Raw genomic sequence first — 24,852 nt, 5'->3', positions numbered from 1 at the left:
GACAACACGATTTGTACAGTCACTTGGTTGCCCTCCTTCAGCTCTTCCTTAGTACATTCACCCTATAATTTTTTGTTCTTTTAATATAAGAATAAAGCTGAAGGCCCTGGTGGCAGTAACAAACACCCTCAGAAGCCATAGGATACATTTTCAGTCTGTGATCAGAACCCAGGTGTCTTTCACTGCATACAGCCTTTTCTTTCCTTAGCAACAGCATTACTTGTATGATAGTCTGGACTAGTCACTCAAGAAAGTGTAGAGAATTACCACCTTTAACTAAGATTTATGAGATATAAACCAAAGGACAAAAATGTCGCGCTAAAGACACAGATCTTGGTATATACTAGGCTACTGAAAAAACTGAACCAACAAAACAATCCCACTCCTTCAAATGCCAAGCAATAGAAGTTGCCTGAATGTGAGTCCTTTGCCTGTGGAGTTCTGGGGAGTTAACATTACCAAGAAGACATGTAGGAGTGTACCACCTTGGAGTGTGAAAGTTCCACACTGTAAAAGGCATGAAAGACAACATTCTTCCTATGTATAAGAAAGTGTTGTTTAGTTTTCTTGGGCTAAATCATCAGAGGTCTTAATATATACACAATCCAAATATTTTCAGAAGGATATCCTTTCCACTGAGTTATAGGGATGTAAAAACCCCAGGCTTACTGAAAGCTTCTGGGCTTTTTATCCCACTCCTCTTAAGCTAAAGTTAACTTTGTATTTTTACTAAGTCATAACACAGCTCTTTCAGAAAGTGGTTTACAGCTCGGCAAGTATCAGAATCCTTGGCAGAAAGGCGATTCTACAAATCTTCAGTGATGGACTTAGTTATTTATGTGCCTGTTGGATTCATTTCAACAAGAAAAACCACCAAGAGGAATATTCCAGCAAGCTTATTACTTCCGCTGAAATAGTTTCAAGAAATGAATGCTTTCCTCCACCATCTTTAGGGGAACTCATGCAGCCACCCACAACACCACAGATGCCTGAGATCTGGAGGAAAAGGGGTCCATGCTATCACTGTTTGGAAGATGTCAGCTCGAAGATAATCTGGAGCTAATGAAAGTCTCATGTTCTAAGGCAAACATGGCTTTCTAGGCTACTTTAGTGGATGCCATGCTTCCGCTCTAAGTGCCTAAAGAACTACCCTTAGCAAACTGGAATGCTTAAAAAGAGTGGTTTTAAAAAATCAAGATGCCTGAGTCAGCTTTCCCTCCCTCCCTCTTCCTATACTCCATCTCTAAAATCCATCTCGTCTCTGGCACGAGTGGTGAAGAGGAGGGTTGGCTCTGCTTGACACTGCCTTCCAGAAACCACTTGTGTGTTTCTGAATGGCACAAGGAGCCTCTTGAGGACTGAGGGTTGTAGCATAGCTTCTACACTGTTGGCTCCTAGGATACAGAGTTGCTGCCCGCTATCCCCAACTCCATATTAAGGTATCCTTCTGAAAAAAATGGGATAAAGTTCTTTTTTGCTTAAATCCTCCCGCCCCGATACAAACCTGTGGAGAAAACAACTTTCTTGGTGATGAGTTTATAATCTACAATGGAGAACTGAGGAAGCTCAATCTTTGTCACTCCCGTGACTGCATTGTCATCGCCACGCCAGTAAAACTCAATGTCATCAGTTGTATAGCCATCTGCAAGAGGAAACATATATGAGTGCTCAAAACAGAAAGAAACATATAGAAAGAACACTCGTGTAATAGCTGAACTCGCATGTACGAGAAACTACAGTGATAATGTGATGTGTGAAGTAGCAACCGATAGAAGCATTTTGAAGTCTACTGAAGCATTTCAACCTTACACAATCTTACCATAAGGGAGTAGCCTTCGACCCACTCAAGGTGTAAAAGACTTAGAGGAATTAACAGAATCCTCTTCTTACAAGTAGGAAGTGCTGTGCATGGGCTACAAATCAAACTGGTAGTGAATCTTCCCTTATCTACGAAACATGATCAAATATCATACAATCCTCGATTGTGCTTAAGAAATGATAAAAGAAGAAAAAAATTAAGTGGTTAATTTAGTGCTAAATACCCTCAAATCATTCCCTTCCAATACAGGTTATTTGAATTATAAAATATTCATTTCATGTCAGAAAAGAAGTCTTCATGAAGAAATCTGTATACCACATCTCCAAAAAAATCTCATTTTTCTCACTGAAGTTTTTGGAGCCCTCAAAATTTAATTGGTTTTAACAGCTCTAGTAGATATGAGTGGGTGGCATATATTACAGATGCACAGTACATTAAGAAAGCATGCTTCCCTATACTGAACCATGATTTATGGCACTCATGTCATCGTCATTATTGGATATTCTCATGTGAAAGGATTTTGTATAATAAAGACATATTGTAATCATGAAACTTTCCATCCATGAACCTTAACGAGTGCAGAAACCATGAGTGTAACAAGCAGCCCAATTAGACTATAGACAGTACTTTCAGAGATAGATGGACAGAACCTAGTACATATTAATAATTAATAGACCCATCTAGACTAGCCACAAACATATCCCTCAAGCAAAAATGATGCATTACATCTTTATATACGGCACGTGAAGAGTCGTCACCTCTATGTCTTCACAAAATCTATTGGATCGGAATAGCTGAATGTTACAAGTATGGGGGTTGGTTCCTTAATTTAAAACTCAGCAAAACTAATTAAAGAGTGTTTAGGATCCTTGCCTTTGGCTTGTTAGTAAATAGTGTGACACAGATAACCAAAATACCTGTCGTTTAACACTTAGCTTCACAGAGACCATGATCCATAAAAGGACCCCTGAGTTTATGGACACAGCCACTGTATCTAGCTTTCCATGGGTTTGGAGGGTGGAAACTGAAGCCCCACGCTTCCACTGCAAGTATTTTATCAACCAAGCCATCTGTATTTTCTGCACAGCCTACAGTTCAGATTTGATGATGGCAAACTTCAGGGCATTTGAAGTTCCATCCATTCTTAATAGCATATCCATTTTTATTCAACGAACAAATACAGGGATTTTAAGCCTTAATGAACATCTGTCTGACTGGTTCCACAGTGTTGGATTTTGGTGAACTTTTAAAAATTTTAGTATACTTTCAAGTACCATTTCTCTATTGAAACAGAATTATGGACTGTTAATTGATTTTATTTTATTGGCACAGGCTAATATAGAGATCTTTTATAATGGAATGCCTGTTGTGATAGAAAACTTTTTCTTGGAAGTAAATTTGAAGATTTTATTACACTGTAAATGATAAGTTAATAGCACAATAAACAAATTCTCTTCAGAGAATTCATAACTCATTTGTTTGAAGGTAATACATTTCCTGATATTGGGAACTTATGGTCCAGACTGGTTTCTCAAGTGCAATTTATTTGATTGTCTGTTCTTTATACACACTGCTCAGTTATGAGATAGGTCAGGGTCTTTGATAAGAAGACCTGTTTACAATCAAAGAAAGAGCAATCAAAGAGGTATTTGTGAAATAAGAAGACACAGTCAGTCCCCATGGAAAGAGTTTAGAAAAATAGTAATTACCACTTATATATCTAGACAGCCAAGAGTTGGTAGACACATAGTAAATACCATCCCTTTTACTGAGAGGCAAAATTTCAAGAAAAATGAATCTTGGTTTATCCTACCAAGAGCATAAGATACTTGTGGAGCTGATGATTTGACCTAGGGACTTGCTTTTGCTTTTAAGTAAGCATCTTGGGTAACTATATTTTGGGTGGCAAGTGGAAACCTTAAGAACCACTTGTCTAGCACATGAGGAAGATGATGATAATAACTACAAGATTAAATATAGTCTTTTATTTCACTAAAACCTTTATAATAAAAGTAATATCAATATTTATATCAATATTTACAATAATTATTTTATAGGAAAAGAGTATTTATAAACATTATGTTAAGTTTTGTCAGCCCATACTGTATATGAATTATTTTTATTCTAACTTGATGGCAGAGAAAACTAAGACAAGGAAAAATTACATAATGTGTTTAAAGTTACCTATCTGGCATTTGACTGAATAAAGAACCTGTTGCCATTTTGCTCCAAAGATAGAATTCTCCCACTGTACAACGTTGCTAGGGAACATAAAACAAGCAATATGCTAAAAAGAGACAAAGTGCCCATTTTGTGATGTAAATAAAGGGCAAGTAACTTCAAAGCAAAAAGGGGAGAAAGTAGTCTTGAAATATTTTCCCATACAGAGGACAAGAGCTGAGCTAATGAAGACCCTTCCAGCTTCTTCTCCTCACTCCCTTCCTCAGTATTGACCTCATCTTTGTATTCATCACTGTGAATCTTACACATCCATAGACAGAGGAATTAATTAGAAAAGGGGAGGCATTTTAGCAAGATAGCATTGGCTTTGCTTGTCATTTATTCCCCTAATGGGAACATTACAGAGGACTACATCTGTGTGTTTGACAGTGTTTGCTACGTAATGCTTGGTAGAGGAAAGGCACTCCATAAAATCATGGTGTTAATAACATATTGATTTAATGCACATGTTGATTTGAGTGCACAGTTATTTATAATGGTGATTTATCTATGTGCTCATACACTACAGGTACACACACATGAACACACACATATAACTTTATTATGTACTAAATAAATATTTTCAAAATGAAATTTCAAATTTTATAAGAACATTTAAAGATTACCTACCCAGTCGTTCTTAGTCATATACTTCCCCCACGTCTTGCAAAATACCATTACTTTTATTTATTCTCTATTTTCTCGTATATGAATTAAGATAATAAAAAACAATACTTACATGTAGAGGTGCATTATGGAGAAAAGCATACATTTTTGAGTTTCTATTATTTAAATGTTCAATTATTTTCAAATTTTACCTAACATATTTTGATCACATTTACTTCAGTTCCTTCCCTTACTCCACCCAGCCCCAGACCTGGAACTTTCTGCTCTCTTGTTTTATTTGAAAATTGATAACCCATCAACTCCAACTATGCTATGACTATATTTCTGGATGTAGGGTCTGCTAGTGGAGTGAGGCTGACCATCTAGGAGTTACAGCTGTAAAGAAAATCAGACTCTCTTCTTATACTTTATATAACTGTAAAGAATAATTTAAAAATATCAATGATGAAAACTGAATAGCATTTTGCTGCATGTCGTCTTTTTGTGCTTCCATGAGCACACACGGGGACTGCATGATTAGAAAAATGAGTGATCTGACTGCATTTGTAGAACTTTTTTAAAGGCTTGGAAATTAGGAGTCAAGAACTTAAAGGTCGCTTTGATGCCCAAGTTTTTGGAATCTAACATGATGATAGAGCGTATTAATCATATTTCTTGGCTACTGCTAGTCTTCAAAAGCCAAATTGTCTTGACATCATTTTGGTTAGTGCAGGCTAAAATATTCCAAAGGAAAAACAAGTGCATTCTCACCCCCTCCCCTACCCTCATCTCTGAAGATGAAAGACCAATCGTATCTCACTGAGCTAGGGCAGTAAGATAAAAAGACAGTCTGATAGACCATGTAGGATTGGTTTAAAACAGACCTAGTTTTCTCCTTTGAATTTTCTCTAGAGAAATGCTTAGCACTCTCTCTCTCTAAGTGATTAAAAACTAAGAGAAAATGTATGCAAATGTGCATGACCTGACTTTCATAACATCCATAATGAAAATAATTAGGTTCCTTTTAGAATACATCAGAAAGTGGCCCTGTACTGAAGTGCTGCGTTAATGTCTCAGAAATCAAACTTACCTTTTTATATTTTAACCATGGAATCCCTAAATGTGAGCCATCACATTATTTTTGGTTGTGTCATCAAAAGCGCAACCTACACACTAGAGTCAGATGGGCTATGAATACACAAAGCGCAGATTCATTACAATTTACTTGGAAGAGTGAAACTGATAGGCAGTTGCACCATGACATCACTTTTGATCAGGAGGTACAGATATCTATATTTCTAAATAAGTGTATAGAAGATATGAGTTGGAGACACTTTGGCTTTCAAATATCAGTAAATATTACTAAAGGGCTAAGGAGTAGAAATGCCACTTTTAAATACAGATACACAAAAACTGAGCTAATCCTTACAAGCGTGATATGATTTTTCATAACACAACTTGGCATTCTAAAGTGTTTTTCTCTCACTGTCTTTCTTTACTGTCAGTCCACATACCTACTTGTCGTTTATTAAATAAAGGCTCAGTTTTATAACTTTGCAAAAATATGTACCATTTCCAAGGAATTAATCCACAGAGATTAATGAGAACATTAATAAGAGAAAAGTTGCTGATAGCACCATTTTTTAAAACGTTTTATTGGTTCTTTGTGAAGTTCATATCATGGATTCCAATCCCACTCATCTCCCAGTCCTGTCCCCTCATATTGGCCCCTCTACCTTTGTAACCTCTATCTCCAAAAGAGAAAAATGTGGAAGCTGTAGTCTGTCACAATGTGTCCCACAGTACCTCCTTTTCTCTATACTTCTTTGTTGGCAAATGTTCATTGAAATGTATTCTTGGTCTGGCTTCTGTTTACACAATCAATACTGGAACTACACTGAGAGTCCTTGCAGATATTCTGTTATGGCTCTGTGTCCTGGAGATCCTGTAGGTTTAGATTTGTAGAACTGGCCTTTTCCCACACTCCAAAAGATCATGCATAGGGTAGATATTGTGGTAGGCCAATTCCAAGCCCTGGATCTGGGCCTGAGAGGTACCTGTACCCACATCACAGAGGTCCCTCCTATCATTCCCTGGCTGGCCCATCCAATTTCACAGCTTTCAAAGGCAGAGCTAGATGTCCAACTCACATGCCCTTGGGGCTGACTCTTCTGGTGCCCATGCCATCAGTGCCAGCTCTACTGTGCTGCCCCGGGGAGATGCCGAGCCAGCTCTCCAGAGGCTGCAGCTGGCAAAGAGCAGGGATAGCTCTACTACTCTCATGCCCTCAGGGGCGGCTCACCTGCATAACCAGAGCCAACTCAACCCTGCTGTCCAGGCGAGGAGCCACCATTTACTTTTGATACGGGGAAATTGAAGTGCCTTTGTCCTCTCATAACTTATTGAAGCACTGTTTCTCAATGGAGTTGATAGAAATGTTCTGAAGTATTATCTCCGTTTATACCTCCCTATCTGTCAGCACTTAGCAGTTGCATTAACCATCTAGTAATATCCTGTTTCTATCAGTTGACAATGAAGGGGAATCATAAGCTAATGCGATTGGTGAGTTTACTTTAGACATGAGTTTGATATGAGTTCATTTATTAGAGAATTATATTAAGGACTATTTGAACTCAAATTCTCTGCCTTTGTTCCAGGATTGTAAAATAGCACTGAAAGCTTCCAGAATCAAGCCCTTCATTTCTAAAAATTTAGCAGGTAACTCCCTCTTAGTGCTCTTCTTTTTTCAATGTGGTTGCTACGAGTCTCTGAAGAGCTGTTATCAAATCTTTATTTTTGTTCTAAGAAACATTACTCTTATAATGAACTTTACGGAAAAGGGTTCCATGATCTGTGCATTGGAGAATAATAGCACATGTGAGCCGCTGTCTACAGTCACAGAACATTTAACACAGTAAAGGAAAGGAAACCATGAAGTAAATAATCCATTTAATTTTACTTGTGCTTATCATAGCTGAGACTTGTTTTATTAGAAACAAACAAACAAAAACAAACAAAATGCCTATCCAGATGCAATCATTCCATTAAATGCTGGGTTCACACATTGTAGGGAAAACATAATCGTCCTCTTAATAATGGCCGCCAAGCACTCCCAAGAAGGACATGAGAAGACTCATGAACCATTAGAAGTAATTCTTCCTTAGTAGATTAAACATTATTTTATCCCCAAGAAAATAATTTCAATAAAAGAGATGGAGCCGCCTTTTGGGGAGCTAAGCTGACAGGGATGTAGCATGGGGAAATGGTTTCACTCACGGTTCTCGGGTCTAAGTCAAGTGAACATAATGAGATGCTTACAATTAGAAGGGAATTCACCATATAAATGTTGAGTATACAAGAGTGAGTAGCATCAATGCCAAAGCCATGAGAAATTTTAAGATGCAGCCATGGCTTTTTAAAGTTAGCACTAGGTATTGCTGAGATACTCAGTGATGTTTCTAACTCCATTACATTCTTCCCTCAGCTCTTTAGACGAATGGCTAGACACAAAATTTCCATTGTAAGACCATCTCTAGACTTCAAGCAGTTCAAAATAATTAACTGAGGGAAGGTCAGGTTTGATTGTGTAGTGCTTGCTTAGGACGTTTATCATAGGCCAAAGCCCAACATTAGTTCCTAAATCAAAGATTGTGTGTGTTTGTATTAATCATAAAATTTAACTATTATGAAGTATGAAACAATAAAATCTATCACATTCAAGTAAAATGTCAAATGATGGACTTTGAAATCCATTGCCCCTGGCAAAACAATAATTTTTAAGCTCCATATGGGTGAAGGGTGATTTTGTGATAATTTATGGGAATTGTAACTATACTGCATTTCTTAAATATTGTTATAGTGTTTGCAGAGAAAAAGTCATTAATGCTATGGTTCAGACCTAAATACATTATGTGTCCAAATTCATGAGGTCTCCGTCTCAAAGTAATATGAAAGATTCAGGAAAGTTTTGGTTTAAAAAAATAGCCAAGTGCTTCTCAAACTTTGTGTGTATGGAAATCACCCAGAAATCTTCTTAAAATGCAGACTTGATTTAGATATGAAGCCTGAGATTTCGAATTTCTATCAGAGCCCTAGGGGATCTGATACTGTTTGTTGACCAAGCATCCTTAATCTAGCAAGAGATTAAAGGATTTTGCAAGGTGAAATTTCTCTCTGCCATGGTGATAGTCAGGTAACAGATGCCTTGAATCCAGTAGGATGGACAGAAGAACTTGATCTCTGATAAATTAAAGTCTTATTGGATCCTAAATATTAAAATGCCTTTTCCTGTTTTATGACAGATACTAGGTAACAATTCTGGTACATTGACTGGAGACCTGGTTTCATTTAACTGCCTATAACTTATCAATAAGTAATACTACAGAGAGAAGGGAAAGAGTCTGGGTCCAAAATTCTAGTACAAGTTGTACCTATTCCAATTTTATTTCAATGTTTAGCCTTTATGAGGTTCACTGATAGGACCTCTCACTGATGGAAACAGCTTTCTGTATGTTTCGCAGAAGAACAATCAGCAACTTTTCAAATGCTTCCCCTTCCTCCAGTTTATGATACACAGCTGGTTAATATTAGTTTATTTAAAAGAGGTTGAGAGCCAGGCATAGTGACCTAGTTCTGTAATATCAGCAGGATATAAAACTGGAATATTACATGCTGGATGTTAGAATGGGCTATGTAATGACCATCAATTTCAAAGATACCACAACAGAATAAATGAAAATAAAACATGAAAGAATAGTAAAAATATATTGAATGAAAACAAGTTAGTGCTTTAACAAAACAATATGGAAAGGACAAATAGAGAAAATAAGTTTTCTGTCTAGGTGGTTCAAAACTGAATGAAAACCCATCAGTCTCACATTGAAAACTGGCATTGGGAAGGCTAGGCTGACTCCATGAAAGGTTTCAAAAGGGCTGTTAGGAGACTAGGTCAAAGAGTTGAGCAAGTCCAAGCAAGCCCAGGTAAGTCAACTACTAGAAAAAAGACCCAGGCTTCAGGCAGCTAGTCAGAAACTGCTCTACCATCAGAAACTGCCCCCCCTTTGCCTGAGGCAAGGACAACTGGTCAGCAGCAGTTTCCAGTCTTCCTCACCAACAGTTTCTAGCCCCCATGTCCCAGTGATGGAATGTCCCTAGAGATGGAGTAAGATAAAGGTTACCTACCCAGGGATCCCCTAATGTGTTTTAAATCAGGCCTGTAAGCTCACTTAGTTGTGTCTCTATCTTGGTAATGGGAGATCCCAGCATGATGGACTTCTGAAGAATAAAACACTCCTTGAGTTTACATACTATTTAAGTCTGGGACATCATTCTTTGGTGAATCACAGACCCTTATACATTATATAGCTTCTACCCACTGCCTTTATTAGTATTATCTCCCTCGCAAATTCCTCATCATTGGTCTACTCTCTTTGTGAATTATGAGAAACTACTTGACCTTCAGGGCCTGGTTTGAGTTACCTCAGTTATTTGACTACTTCACTCTTCACGTCTAGTGTCCTAATGTCAGCACTGTTTTTTTGTTTGTTTATATGAGTACATTGTCACTGTCTTCAGACACACCAGACGATGGCATCGGACCTCATTATAGATGGTTGTGAGTCACCATATGGTTGCTGGGAATTGAACTCAGAACCTCTGGAAGAGCAGTCTGTGCTCTTTACCACTGAGCCATCTCTCCAGCCTTTGTCAGCACTTTAAAATGGTCTATCTCAGTGTCCTTCTTTCCCCTAAACCTTCATTTTCTTTTACTTTGTCTGCAGCTTTCACTCAGAGCATGCTAGTTGAATGTCTGCTGCCATAATTCTCACAGCTGAGTCAAATCTGTATTAGGGGATTTTGTGGGTATGCTGGTCTCAGTGATCAGGCTATCAAGAAGCATGCCTGGCTCTTAACTCTCTTCTTCTTTTGTGTAGGTCTTAACTCAAGCCAGAACTTGTCCTATCTGGGTAAACTGAATTGTCAGTATGGTGCTACCTTATACCCTGGTGACTCGTCAAGTCTCTGCGAGCACAGGGAAACCCAGAAGCCATTTGCTGAGTGGCAGAATGGAAAAGTTAGGAGCTTGAGCATCAGCAAGTCCCATCCCTCTAGCTTGAAGTCATTCAAAGAATGCCAATGCGGCTGGTGATTGTCTAAAGAAGCAGTTTATCAAAACGTAGTTGTGTTTAGTCAAACTTCCAGATGTTCTGGGTTTTTAATAGGTGTTGCCATCCCTAGAGTGAACTAACATGTACTCTTTGAAGGGGATCAGAACTCTACTAATGATTTTCTCTGGGCTGATAGATTTTGGAAACCAATCTGCCACACTAATCTCCAGAGGGACCCAATACCTGCAGCTCAAATACAATAATGCTCCCTTGTGAACGGTGGAAATAGTCACACAGAAGAGTGTGCTAAGTCAAGAGTGATCATGGAAGACATTTAAATTAACAAGGCCAATTGAATGGGCAAGGAGATGCACACAGCTGTGCAATAAAGTGCCATCAACTGTGACATCAACCCATCTGCTTTCTAATAAGAGGTGACAAAGCAAGTAAAGGCCCAGCTGGCTGCATCAAGGACCAATGTGGATCTTTCCATGTTAACCCACACTTTACATATCCTTGCTGGGATACAAGGTGAGCTGAGGATCGCTAGTAAAAATGGTGGCAGCGGGCAATTCAGGCTGAGGGATAGTTGATCTAGAAAAGCTCTTCATCTATGCTATAGACTGTTAGGATAGAGCTTGACCAGTAACACTCTTCTTACAGTACTTGTACTTGCCTAATCTGTAAGAGCATTCGGTATGTTTAATACAAGTTATCTGGCACAGGCTGTATCCCCATCACTCAACTCTGAGATCTTATTTAAACAGAGCATTCACTGCTTACGTTCCCAAAGTGGAGTGAAAGGTGGCAAACGTCCGATATTTAGTACACAGTTATTGAGACGGACTGGATTTATGTTCTGTAAGAGGGTTTATGTACACAGCAGGAGGGAGGACTTAGAGACTGATGGCTTACATGCCACTCATGTCAACAGATGTACGCAGTTAAATATGGCACTGCCGCTTTGTCTGAGGGAGTTGGGAAGAATTCAGTAAACGGAGGTAGAGAAGGGGCTTTAGAAAACAACCACTGGTTTATGTGATTAAAGAATTTCTGCAAGAAACCTGGTGCTTCCTAAGCATCCTCTCACCCTGCCTTTAATAAACCCTCTGACATATGAGTTATTTTCTTTATTTCAGAGATAAAGAGCCTACCTTCTAAAGAGGTTAACTTGCCCTAGTATCAGAAATGGGAATTAAATGTAATCCTCTTTAATATTGGTAAAGAATCCAACCACTTGGTCAATATAATTGCCGTCCCACATTATGATACAAAGCCATATGTCTGACTTATTATGTAACATTATAGAGATACTATACTGGGCTCTGTTTTTTTCATTTTAGAGCATAGTTTGGGATATTTTTACTGGAATATGGGGTCAGCCGAGGACATTCGTATTTAACTAGTCTCATTGTATCCACTCTTTTTTGTAATGTGAATTTATAACTTTCACCATTAAGTGGTAGATTCTTCCTCTGCACCCCAAATGTGAGCCATCTTTGATGCTTGTTTTATTCAGTATTGCTGACACAGCTCCAGCTTCGGTCTCAAGAAAGTTTGTAGCTGTGATTATTCTTTGAGCTTCCTGCTGCCACCATGGAAACAGTCCTTGGACAGCTTGCTAGATAATATGGGGCATGGAGAACACTTCCCTTTATCATGGCAGTCAGACAGCAAATCCCCAGCCTTCCTGCCAGAGGACACTAGATGCATACATGGCCATAGTTAAAATGAGCCAAGCTTGGCTTAGCTCGACAGAACCTCCCAACTAATTTGTAGTCTTTTAAGTAACAAAGACTGCTTTTGGTTTTAATCCATTGAATTTTAGGCTAGCTTTGAAGGAGCAGAAACTAAGAGAGGACAATGAGTCCAATTTAAGACTGAAAACAAACTTTCTTTCCTACTTGGTGATGTAGGGTCTGTATATACAATCCAGTCTAGAATGGACTTTGGAGTCATAGCTGAGCTGTGTTTCACAGAATCTCCAACTGCTTGTATAAATCTTATAGTCTTGACCATATAACACCAATCAGAATACCTACCTAGATTCTGCTACAAAGAAGCCATAGCACTAGGGAAGCCGAATATATGGCGTTTAGAGCTCAAGTTCTACTTCTGAAAATAAAGCATTTTCCTCAAACAGCAGTTCTCAAGTTTTGGTTTCTAAACAGCTTTGCTCTGAAAAACCACTGAAGACCCAAATAGCTATTCACATGGCTTAGAGTTATAGATATTTACTATGCTATGAGTTAAAATTACATTTTAAAATATTCAGTATTATGAGTCATTAGCTAATTGAAAGCAACAATGGTGGCCCTATCACTTACTAATATAAATAACATTTCTATGAAGATAATTTATACATATTGCTGCATGGGAAGTGTTATGAAGAATTTCGGTTCTTTTCCATGCCAATGACTTTAGCTGGATCCCCATGTATTCTTTTTCACTGTTAACGTAGTAACCCAGTGCTTAATGCCTCTAGAAACTGCGTCTTTACAGGGAAAGAATGGGGGAAATGAGGCAAATAATTTTTGGTACTTTTGTGAAGGTAGTTATTTAGCCCTGCGGATATTCTAAAATGTTCTCTAGGGTTGGGGATTTGGCTCAGTGGTAGAGCGCTTGCCTAGTAAGGGCAAGGCTCTGGGTTCGGTCCCCAGCTCCGAAAAAAAAAGAAAAAGAAAAAAAAAAAGAAATGTTAAAATGTTCTCTAGATGTACTCAGGGAAATCTGAGCATTGTAGACTACAGTGTTAGAAATCATTGCCTTTGGGAATTAGCAATATGAAATTTGATGATTTAGGTAAAAGTATGAAGAATCCATTTTTTTCTTTCAGATCTATTGAGTTTATTTAATGTGTATGAGTGTTTTTGTTTGTATGCATTTATGTGCATCGTGGATGTCAGAAGTCAAAAGAAGGTGTTAGATCACCTAACACTGAATTTATGAATGGTTGTGAACTACTCTGTGGATGCTGGAAACCAAACCAGGGTTATCTAAAGGAGTAATAAGTATTCTTAACCCCCAAAACATATCCCCAATTCCAATTAATTCATTTTAAGTTATTAAAAATTAGTCACGACTAATTCTGTTGTTTGATGCCAAAAGAATAAAAATAATTCACCCTTGAAAAGCTAGGAATTTAGAGGCCATTTTTGATTCTTAGCTAACTCAGAAATAATGCACATTTATAGTTCACAAAATTTAACTTATTTCATTTATTCCCTTGGTAAAGTAGGGATGTGCACATCTGAGAAAGGAAATGAATGCACTTTTATGCAGTTGAAGCTACTCTTCACCCATATCTGGTTCTCAACTCGTAGCTGTGATTGTGGATTTAAAAAAGATTGAACTTCACCTTAGAATGCTCACTCTTTCTCGTCATGTAGAAGCTTTGCGTTCCTAAGATAATAGACTTAATTGTGAGGATAAAAGTGGGGCTATTGACTAATAATCAGAGGACTAGGGTTCCTGGTTCAACAGCATCAAGCAGCTGAGGCCTGCTAGAATCCTGTGAGTGGGTCTGGAATCATACTCGTCTCCTCATGAACCTTTCAGAGGAGACCACAGCAACAGACAACAGGTTGACTACCACCTAAAAGAGACCCTGAACTCAAAGAACCTAATTAAGACACCTTTGTTTTTCCTGAACATGACAAATTCTGAAATAAGACGTCTAACTTTATTATTATTATTATTATTATTATTATTATTTATTTATTTATTTTTAATAGTCCAGTCGCTATACCCCTCCTGGTCTGTCCTCTGAGTGTTATTTAACCCATTCCTCCTTCCCCATCACCAAGAGGATGTCCTACCCTACCCCCCAAAAGCCTTTATGCTTAAGGGAAATCTGTGAGTAAGGCTGACCATAAAACAGTGTGCTTTAACACAATAAATTTACAAAACCAAACCAAACCAAACCAAACCAAAACCAAAAACTAAAAAACACCACGCATCACGTTATATTCAATGATAAAATGTCAAAAACTTTTTTAACTCAGAGTCCAAGAGATCGATGCTCAATCTAGTTGCTTCCATTCAACACAGTACTTGAAGAATCATTATCAAAACAATTGGCCAAGTAATAGAAATTAATTAACTTAACTGAGAAAGAAGAGTTTAAATAATATCTATTTCCAGACACACACATATGCACATGTACACATACTAATACATGCAGACACACAAACAATACATGCATACACACACACAAAAACATACACACAGATGCACAAGCACTCATAAACACTTGCATGCACACAGATGAACAAACGTGTGGACACACACATACACATAAATGCACACATGTACACAAATGCACACACACACAAACACTTAAGAATAATAAATTCATAAGTGATGCAAGATACCAAAATCTGAGTTTTAAGAAATGATTAATTTCTTCACGTGAACAATAAACGATCTGAAAATAAAATCCAGAAAAAATATATTCATAAAGGACTCAAAACAAACCTAATCCATGAAATTTTAAAAAATCGAAAACTGAAAATATAGATGAACCAAAGAAAAACTGGCATATGAAACCAAGTGTTGGCATTATGGAACCAAAGGGTTTCTGTCTTAAACAAATGCATAGATAAACGGACATGGGGAATGTGAAGGCTTCGTGTCTTGGAGTTTTATGCAGACTTGTTTGCATAAACTTAGATACATGAAAAATGTTTGGACTGGAGATAAGCATTTGAATATAATAAGCACACTGGTGATATCGAATGTTGTTCAACCTAATGAGAGAATACATGAATACACTAGGCCATATCTAAATGCTAACAGAAAGTTGGCTGGTCAGTATATGCATTCACATCCTTGGCGGTGATATGTAAGAATGTAAGATAGAAACAAGAGGACCATGAAGAAGAATAAGAAAAAAATACATATGGTAGGAGACAAAATTAGAGAGTATACCACCAATTTCCTCAGAGCAAGAAAGGGTCATGAGGGGAAACCAGTGTCAGTGGTGTTAAATGATTTGCCTCAAACATGTGGGGGAATTGGAGTGTTCTTGTGAGGTCATTAACAGCCATGATAATCTCAGCTTGAGTCATGGTCAAGGGGAAAGATACAGTAGAAGAGATTTAGAATACAGTGTAAAAGAAACATCTGAATTGGAGTTTGCTGTGAAAGAAAAAGCTAGCTTTGCAGCTTAGAAGTTTCTTTATAAGAAGAATTTGTATATTTCTTGTCACCTTGTCAGAGGAGCAATAAAAACTGATATAGCAAAGAAGGTGAATGGCTGGAGCCATTCCCTTGAGTGGGCAAGAAGAAGAAATTCTATATACAGGGAGCAGGGTAACAGCAGGGAGAAGGTGGCACGTGGGTGAGGAAGCTGGTGGCTGGATAGGTGAAGGGTGGGAGGATTCTGAGTTCTCTCATGATTCCTTTTTTCCTTAGCTGGGTAGAAAACAAGATCATTAGTTAGGAGAGCACCAGAGGTGCTGAGAAGGTAAGAAGGTAAGAAGAAAGGAGTAGATTTAAAAGAGAGAGAGAACTAATAGATCAAATATGTATAACATGATTTTCCAGCAAAATTATTGACAGTTGAAAGGTGGGATCAGATGGACAAAATAGGCTAGTCACCATGTACCGCTTAAGCTACTTCAGCTGGGCTTTTTCCCCGATCCAAAACACTCAGACCAGAATATAGAATTACATGGAAACAGCTTAGCCTCTTGGGATATCTGTGGGTGGCAACTTTTTATTTTGATGTTTTAATGATGAAAATCTAGGACACGATTATATGAGTGTTCTTTTTTTTTTTTTTTTTTTTTTTTTTTTTTTTTTTTTTGGTACCCAGGAAGAAAGAAAATCCAGACTGCATTTTAATACATCTACATAGATTTAAGCATACTTAATACAATGGTTACAGATGTGTAGATACAGTACACTACACTACACACACACACACACACACACACACACAGCAACACACACACACATTCCACCCTTACAGAGAGAGAGAAGAGAGTGAGAAAAGCAGGCAGACAGAAAGACACAGACACACACAGACAGACAGACAGACAGACAGATAGACAGACAGACAGACAGACACACACACACACACACACACACACATTCCACCATTACAAAGACAGGGAAGAGAGTGAGGAAGGCAGGCAGACAGAAAGACACAAACACAGAGACAGACAGACAGATACACACACACACAATTTTGGAAATATTTGCAGTTTTGATTTTTCTATGTTGCTTTATAATTCCTCATTATCATCTGATATTGATAGTAAAATATTTATGACCTCTGCTTCATACAGAAATGATAATTTTCTGTATATCTCAAAATGATATCTTTGTTGTTAACAGCTCTCTGTAGATATTTTTGAACTTAAATATTTCCTGAAAGTATAGACTTAAATATCCATTCAGTTCTTCCATGGGCACATAGGGCCAAAATTCAAAAGACATAGTTTCTTTTCCTCAGAGTATAAGAATGACAAGGACATCGGTATATGTGTTAGAATATAATTAATGATGATGATGCCTGTGATGCTAAAAACAACAAGATTTTGATTTTTAGCACACTGCACTGTGGGAAAAAAGACAATGCAGAACAGTATTTAGAAAAGAACATTTTTAGATAAGTTTTCCTTATCCCTATTTAGATTATGCAATGCCAGAGACATTAACTGGGGTTTTATTTTGAAAACGAGTCACCCATGAAAGATAAAAGAAGGAAAAAAAACCCTACTTTGTAACAAATGTAACAAAAATATGCTATTTTTTCATATTTACAAATTTAAAAATCATCTCCAGCAATGTACTGGAAAGCCTCAGAGGTGATCAGCCCTGTTGTCTGTGGTTGCTAACCTTGGTTCTCAATGAAAGCAACCATGACCATTTAGAAAAATGGCAGACTTCCATCTGGAAAAGTGAAGAGACCGAATACAGAACTGGAAACTGAAAGGAAAGCAAAATTTACTAGATTTGTACCAATAAGGGTCAGTTGTCAAACAGGTCATTGGCAAAAATTAAAGCATGGTTTCGACAGTAAATAGAGAATATACAATGCATAAAGAAAATGTTTAAACACACCCCTCAACCATACCTTCCTATGGTCAACACTGAGGGATACTGGGAAATCCCCCAACACATACCCTTCCATGGTCAACATTGAAGGATACTGGGAAATCAACTCATTTTTCTGAAAACTGATATAGCAAAGCATATGAAATCTTATCTAGTCCTAAGATGATAAAATAATTTAATATCTGGTATGAGGGAACCTGTTTTCATATAAATAGCTTAGTTAATAAGTTAAAAAAGAATAATAAGTACATGGCCCCATTTTGTGCTGTTGTACTAAATCTAAGCTGTTGTCACAGCAAGACAGGACAGTGTCTCGTTTTAAAAAAATGTACCCACTAGGTAGTACATTTGACAAAAGTAAAATCATACAAGTACTAGAAATTATTAAGAGTTATTTCTGCAAAGAAGCCCGAGGAGGAAAATACCCCAGTAAAACACTCAGGAAGATAGATTAAATTAAGAGATAAAGAAATCCTAAGAAATTCCACACTAAAATAAACAATCAGCCTTCCCTCCTATCGCATGGATTCTAAAGGAAAACATGACAATAACGGTTTTCAATATAATGATCATAAGAAAAAAAGAAAGGATGCAAATTATACATGAAAATTACTTGAAATAATTGCAATTGCAAGGACTTTATTTGGATCTGAACTTGAACAGACTAACTGCTGATCTAATATAAGTGAGCACTGACTTAAATTTGATTTTATTGATAATGATATCAAAATCTGATGTTTAATGGTCATCCTTATCCATAGTCTGGAAGGAGTTATGAATCTGATGATATAGTTCTAATACTTAAGGTCTGCAAAACTCTTCTGACCTGGTCTATGGCTCAGCAAGACAGAGGTGTGGACATTTGGTCCTGAATGACAATTTTATCACACTGCAAGTTCAGTTTTAGTACATGGCTGGAACTCAGAGTCTACCTCCAGGAGGGTCTCAAGAGGAGGGACGGGGTTACTAACCATAGTCAAAAATTCCTGTCCCGGAATTGTTCCTGTCTAAAAGAACTACAGGGACAAAAATAGAGAAGAGACTGAAAGAAAGGCAATCCAATGACCAGCCCAACTTGAGATCTGTGCACTGAGGTCTATATGCAGGTGAGGGCAGGCACAAGATAAGGCAAGGCCTGTGATTGGGCATTGAAAAGAAAGGCGGGGGCAGAGTTTTTGTAAGGACGGAGAGATGAGAACGTTGGAGAAGAAATGAAGTTGGAGAAGAAGGATGACCTACCCTCGTGTGGCTTTAAATAGCCACAGGTAGCTATGAAAATCATGTAAGGGATGGGTAATTATAAGACAATTTGTCTTATGTAGGTAGGCAGTTTATATCAATATCAATTGGTTCTGAGTTTATTGTGTGGACGTTTTGTGGAGTGAGAATTTACTGATTGATAAATTACAAGCTTCTAGAGTTTCGATTTTGCTGGGTTACTGGGAATTGCGACTCTATCTCCAAGGTGCTGATGGCTGAATGGGGCTGGTGTGGCCTGTGGTCTGAGATCTACAGTCACTGCTGGGGCCAGCCACAGCAGGAGATCGCCACAGAGCCCAGAAAGTAGTCAATGGTAGCATGGGATGGAAACTGGGAACTTAATGAGTCAGAAAGGAGACGTTTTGAGAGTTCTAGGTCAGAGAGTCTGCCGAGTCTGGCTGACTGAGATTAAAATACCCTGCAGATGCCGTGTGGCCCAATGGTGCCAGCGATAGCATGAGTTGGTGTCTCATTTCATGTTTTTATTATTTACCACTACAGGGATCTATCTCATGGTGGGTGGGGAGGAGAAAGCAAGGCCTAACACTATTGCTGATGCTATGATGTGCTTACAGACAGGAGCTTGGCATGGCTGTCTTCTGAGAGGCTCTACCAGCAGCCGACTGAGACAGACACAGATACACCCACCATTGGACTGAAGTCAAGGGTCTCTATGGTTGAATCAGGGGAAGGATTGAAGAAGCTGAAGGGAAGTAATCCAAACTCCAGGGAGTTTCCAGAGACTTAGCCACCAACCAGGAATATACTAGGGCTGACCCAAGGCCCCTGGCACATATACAGCAGAGGTCTGCCACATATGGCCTCAGCGGCATGAGAGACTTGAGAGCTCAGGAAGGGGGAGGCCTGCTGGGAGGAGCACCCTCTTGGAGGCAAGAGGGAGGAATGGGATGAACAAATGTGGAAGGGTGGACCAAGAGGGAGGCAACAACTGGAATATAAATAAATAAAATAATAATTTTAAAAAAGTAAAAGTGAAGAAAAGGAAGAGAAGTTTGAGTTTTTCCTGCTTACAGACGGGGTTCAGGCAGAGAACACCACTGTGATATCATCCCAGGTCTCTGGATTGTTTTGTAATTTGTTATTTTCTTCGTTCTGAGGCTTATGAAGTAATTTGGGGTAAAATAATCCTTCATTCTTTTATCTGGGAGCCATCAGCTATATTTATGGATCCGGGCTTATGTGTGCCAAATATAGGCTGGAGGGAATGTTACAAAAAGTTATGTTCTTAAAGACAGAGACATGCTGTTTTTTGAATAATTTCAAAGGTTTGTACTGTTCCCATCATAATGTAATTTTAATCAAAGACAATTCTAAAGGAAATGGATTTTAAATATTCAGTGTTTTGTTAAAAATTTTAACAAGCTGAGGGGAGGGAATGAAAGCACTGTGGTGTTCTCAGTGCTGGGGATGGAACCCAGTGCCAGTCAGCCGCTAGCCAAGCACACTACCACTGAGCACAGCACAGCCCAGCCCCTGTTTATGCCAGGTTTGGAAATTTGCTTTTCTCTGCCTCACATATTACTCAGTGTCACTAAGTGATTAAAGACTACATAGTTTTTCTTCACGACGTAATACATAAAACATCAGTCGTTAAACATTTCTCAGAATATCATTAATTCAGTTATAATGATCTATATTTTAGTCTTACTACAGTATTCATCAGTGTACACTGAATAGGAAATAACTCATACTTCATTCTTTATGCCTATGTGTCTCTATACTTGTGCCTGATAATCTGTATTTCTGTTAGAAATGTTAGTAAAATGACGGTAGTTAATTTTTTTTAACTGTAGAGTTTTCCTCGTGTGTCCTATACTAAACTCTTCTAGTCTTTGGATAATAAAGTAAGGAAAGTTTATGATACAGTGTTTAGCGTCCCCCCTTTTGCTGTCCGTAATATCTGAAATGTTACCTAGTACATACTCAGTTTCACCTATATAAGCTGAACAGATATAAAGTTTTCTATGCTAAATTTCAAAATGGTGGCATTCTAACATCTATAATGACAACTTTCGTATGAGTTATTGGATTTTGGAAAATCCTAAAATATGTCTATTACTCTATCCATTTTATTTATTTGTTTGTTTATTTATATCCTTATATATATTTATTAATAATAGATTCTTATTTCATATAGTACATCCCAACCACAATTTCCCCTCCTTCCACTCCTCCAGGCTCCCTAGAACCCCACCTTCTTCCCAAGATCTACTCTTCTCCATTTCTTTTTCAGAAAAGAGCAGGCCTCAGAGAGACAACAACCAAACAAGACAAAAGCAAGATATGATATAATGAAAAGAAAAGGCCCTCATATTGAGGCTGGAGCCAGCAACCCAACAGGAGGAAAAAATTACCAAGTGCAGGCAAAAGGGTCAGGGACACACCCCTGCTTTGACGGTTACCACGATAACAGCCAAGAGGCATAAACAAGCACAGGTCACCTGGTGCAGACCTAGCAGACCTGTGCTTTCTGTTTCTGTCTGTGTGAGTCCATACGTGCCCTGCTTAGCTGATCCAATTGGTCATATTCTCCTGGTGTCCTCCATCCCCTCCTAGAATCTTCTCTCTCCATCTACCACAGGGGTCCTCTATCCTAAGTGAACCCAATGGAGACCTTATTCTCTCCTTATAATGTGGGTGGGGGTCTTTGCAACCAGGTGCCATGTGCTATCAGAGGAAGCCTCTCAGAGGATAACTGTACGAGGCACCAATCTGAGGATAGCAGAATATCATTAGGCATCATTTCATGGTTTTTTTTGTTAGTTCGTTTGTTTTGGTCAATCTACCTTCCATCTCTGAGCTATCCAGTCTCTGATATCTGGCTGTTCACGCAGTATCAAGCACAGGAAAGACAGATTGTAGGTCACGGGTTTTATGGCTTGGTTGGTGTCCAGGTTTCCCTTTCAATAGTCTGCAGAGTACCTTCCCATGCCAGAGACCAGAACATGGGGGTGGAGGCTCCAGGCAGGGGCCAGTGTAACCTCTCTACATTCAATGAGTTGTGTGTCGTCCAAGACAATGGGGCCCTGTTGTCAGTTTGGGGGATATCTAAGTTGTTTTACGTTTCTGGCTATCATGACTAAAGTTACTTGAAATACATTTAACAAGTGTCCTGGTGGTAGAACGGAACATACTTTATATACCTAAGCTTGGTATAGCTGGTTGTTGATGGAGATCAGTTCCCATTTTTCTCAAAAGCCATCGTATTAATTTCCATAGTTGCTGTACAAGTTTGCATTTCCCTCAGCAATCAAGGAGTGTTTCCTTGCCTCCACATCCTTGGTAGCACAAATCGTCGCTTGTCTTATTGATCTTAGCAGTTCTGACAAGTTGTAGTTTTGATTTTCATTTCCCTGATGGTTACGGATGTTGAACATTTCCTTAAGTGGTTCTTGGCCATTTGAGATTCCTCTGTTGAGAAATCTTTGTTTAGCTCTACGTCCCATTGTAAAAATTAGATTATTTGGTATTTTGATACCTAGTTTTTTGAGTTTTTAACATACTTGGTTATCAGATCCTTATTGGTAAAATTATTTTCCCACATTGTAGGTTCCTGTTTTGTCCTATTGATGGTGTCTTTTGCTTCACAGAAGCTTTTCTGTTTAAAAGGTCCCATTTATTAATTGTTGATTCAGTGCCTGCCCTACTGGTATTCTATTTAGAAAGTCATCTCTGGGGCCAATGGATTTAAGGTTCTTCTATCCATTTTATATTTCCTTATACTATATATCTTAAGTAAGAAAAGGAATTATTCTAACTATATAGTAAGTAAGAAAAGGAATTATTATTTATGATATTATTTTTACCTCAGCATTTATGTTGTGTCATGTCAGGTTCTGATTAATAAGACTCTTATTTTCTAATCTTAGAAAACCAAACTACTTTTTGTTTCTTCCTGGTTTAAAATGATCTATTTTGAAGATAAAGATAGAGTGCTTCAACAAAAAGTATGGTTGTAGTTATGCTGACCACTACATGTCATAAAGCTGATTTCTTCAAATATCTTTTGAATTTGGAGAATAATACTTTATAGTCTTCAAAAGGACTCTTCAACTGTATAATATGACTTGCATGCATGAACGTAACTTTCCATTTTGTTAATTTTTATTTTATTTTTGTTTTATTATTTGTTTTGTGTGTGTGTGTGTGTGTGTGTGTGTGTGCCCGCATGCGCACACATGTGGATGCATTTATGCAATTATGTTCATGTGGGGGTCTGCAGACAGTTTGCGGAGTCACTTCTCTCCTTTCTCTAAATAGGTTCTGAAGACAAAGCTCAGGGAAGCAGGCTTGATTGGGACACTATGTTCCTGAACCACCTGATCAGCTTACCTGGATGAAAATTAAAGAAATGAACACAGGCATATGGTTCACTACATATATGAATATACATATACGTATAAATGCATAACTGAAGTCAAGATCTTGAAGAGACAGCTGATTGTTACGTTCATTGCATCATTTTAAATAATAGCCAAGATGTGAAAACTATTTAAAAGTTCATTGGTTGGAAATGATAAAGAAGATACAGCTTACTCAGCAATGTGATATTATTTGGCCAAAAAAACCAAGGATGACCGGCTTCATGCAACGGCATTGATGAACCTGTTGGACACTGCATTATATCGAACAAGGCACGGAGTTGCAAGCACTGTGTGGTTCCTTTATATGAGGTGGCTAAAATAAACCCAGAAACAGAGGTTGGAATGGCAAACTCCAGAAATAAAAGAGTAGAAACTGAGGAGTTATTGTTTAGAGCGTATGAAGCATAGAGGTTCCTCCTAAAACCAGAAAGAGAAGTATCATACACCCATGGATTCCACTGATTCACAGACAGACAAAGAAATTAAAATATGCATGTTTGAGAAATGGATAGGACAAATGCCCTGAACTGCTCATTACTTTTTCCATATACTGAAGTGCTATGACATACATGATAATTATGAAAATTATTTTATACCATTTAAATAGACAAAAAAATAAAAAGAACACAACAAATGTTGGTGAGGAGGTGACAAAAGGGAACATGTGTCATTGCTGATGGAAATGTTATCTCATCTAACCATTAAAGAAGGCGTGACGTTTCCTCTAAAACCTGAAAATAGATGAACCATATGACCTGGCTCTACCACGGCTGTGTGTTTACTCACAGCATTCTGGGTCCAAATCACTCAGAGGTATTTGCGTATCAATGTTTATTGCATAACTAGTCACAGTAACTAAGTGATGGAGCCAATTTAGGCCTCTCTCAGTAGAGGAAAGGGTGATGAAAATATAGTATGCATATACAGAAGGGTTTTTTCCATCCACAAAGAAGAAAAACATTATGGCAGTTGCTGGAAAATGGATGTAAGTGGAGATGCTCATTTACAATAAACACGAACATTTTTCTTTTTTTGTCATCATTCCCTAAACAATGAAAAGCGAGACTACATTTTAAAAAAATACCAATTCCAGACAATCAGCAAGTAGGAGAATCATGCTTCTCTTGAGTGCTAATTCAGCTCCAAAATAAGTGTTCTTTCCTGTGCTTTACTGTCTGTCCCTCTCCTTTACTGATTCTCTCTCTCTCTCTCTCTCTCTCTCTCTCTCTCTCTCTCTCTCTCTCTCTCTCTGTGTGTGTGTGTGTGTGTGCTTTTATGTCTCTGTCTCTCTTGGTCTCTCCATTTCTCCCTTTCTGATTTTCTTCATTTTGCTTTTAAAATTTCATTTTGGAATTAAAACTTAATACATCACTTCTCCCCAGCCCTTCTC

The 24,852-nt window shown here is 38.0% G+C and overlaps 1 protein-coding gene across 3 annotated transcripts in view; it reads right to left on the bottom strand.

The window, feature by feature from the left end:
- The window catches only part of Gabrb2 (gamma-aminobutyric acid type A receptor subunit beta 2), a 236,651-nt gene that overhangs the window by 38,433 nt on the left and 173,366 nt on the right, over positions 1–24,852 (bottom strand). For all 3 annotated transcript variants that reach the window (XM_087569943.1, NM_012957.3, NM_001430104.1), the window contains 1 exon segment: positions 1,505–1,642. In XM_087569943.1, coding sequence (XP_087426069.1) covers positions 1,505–1,642 — 138 coding nt within the window.

This window comes from Rattus norvegicus, chromosome 10 (assembly GCF_021556685.1).
Source record: "Rattus norvegicus strain SHRSP/BbbUtx chromosome 10, alternate assembly SHRSP_T2T, whole genome shotgun sequence".
Lineage (NCBI taxonomy): Eukaryota > Metazoa > Chordata > Mammalia > Rodentia > Muridae > Rattus > Rattus norvegicus.
This window is presented reverse-complemented; position numbering and strand designations above follow the sequence as displayed.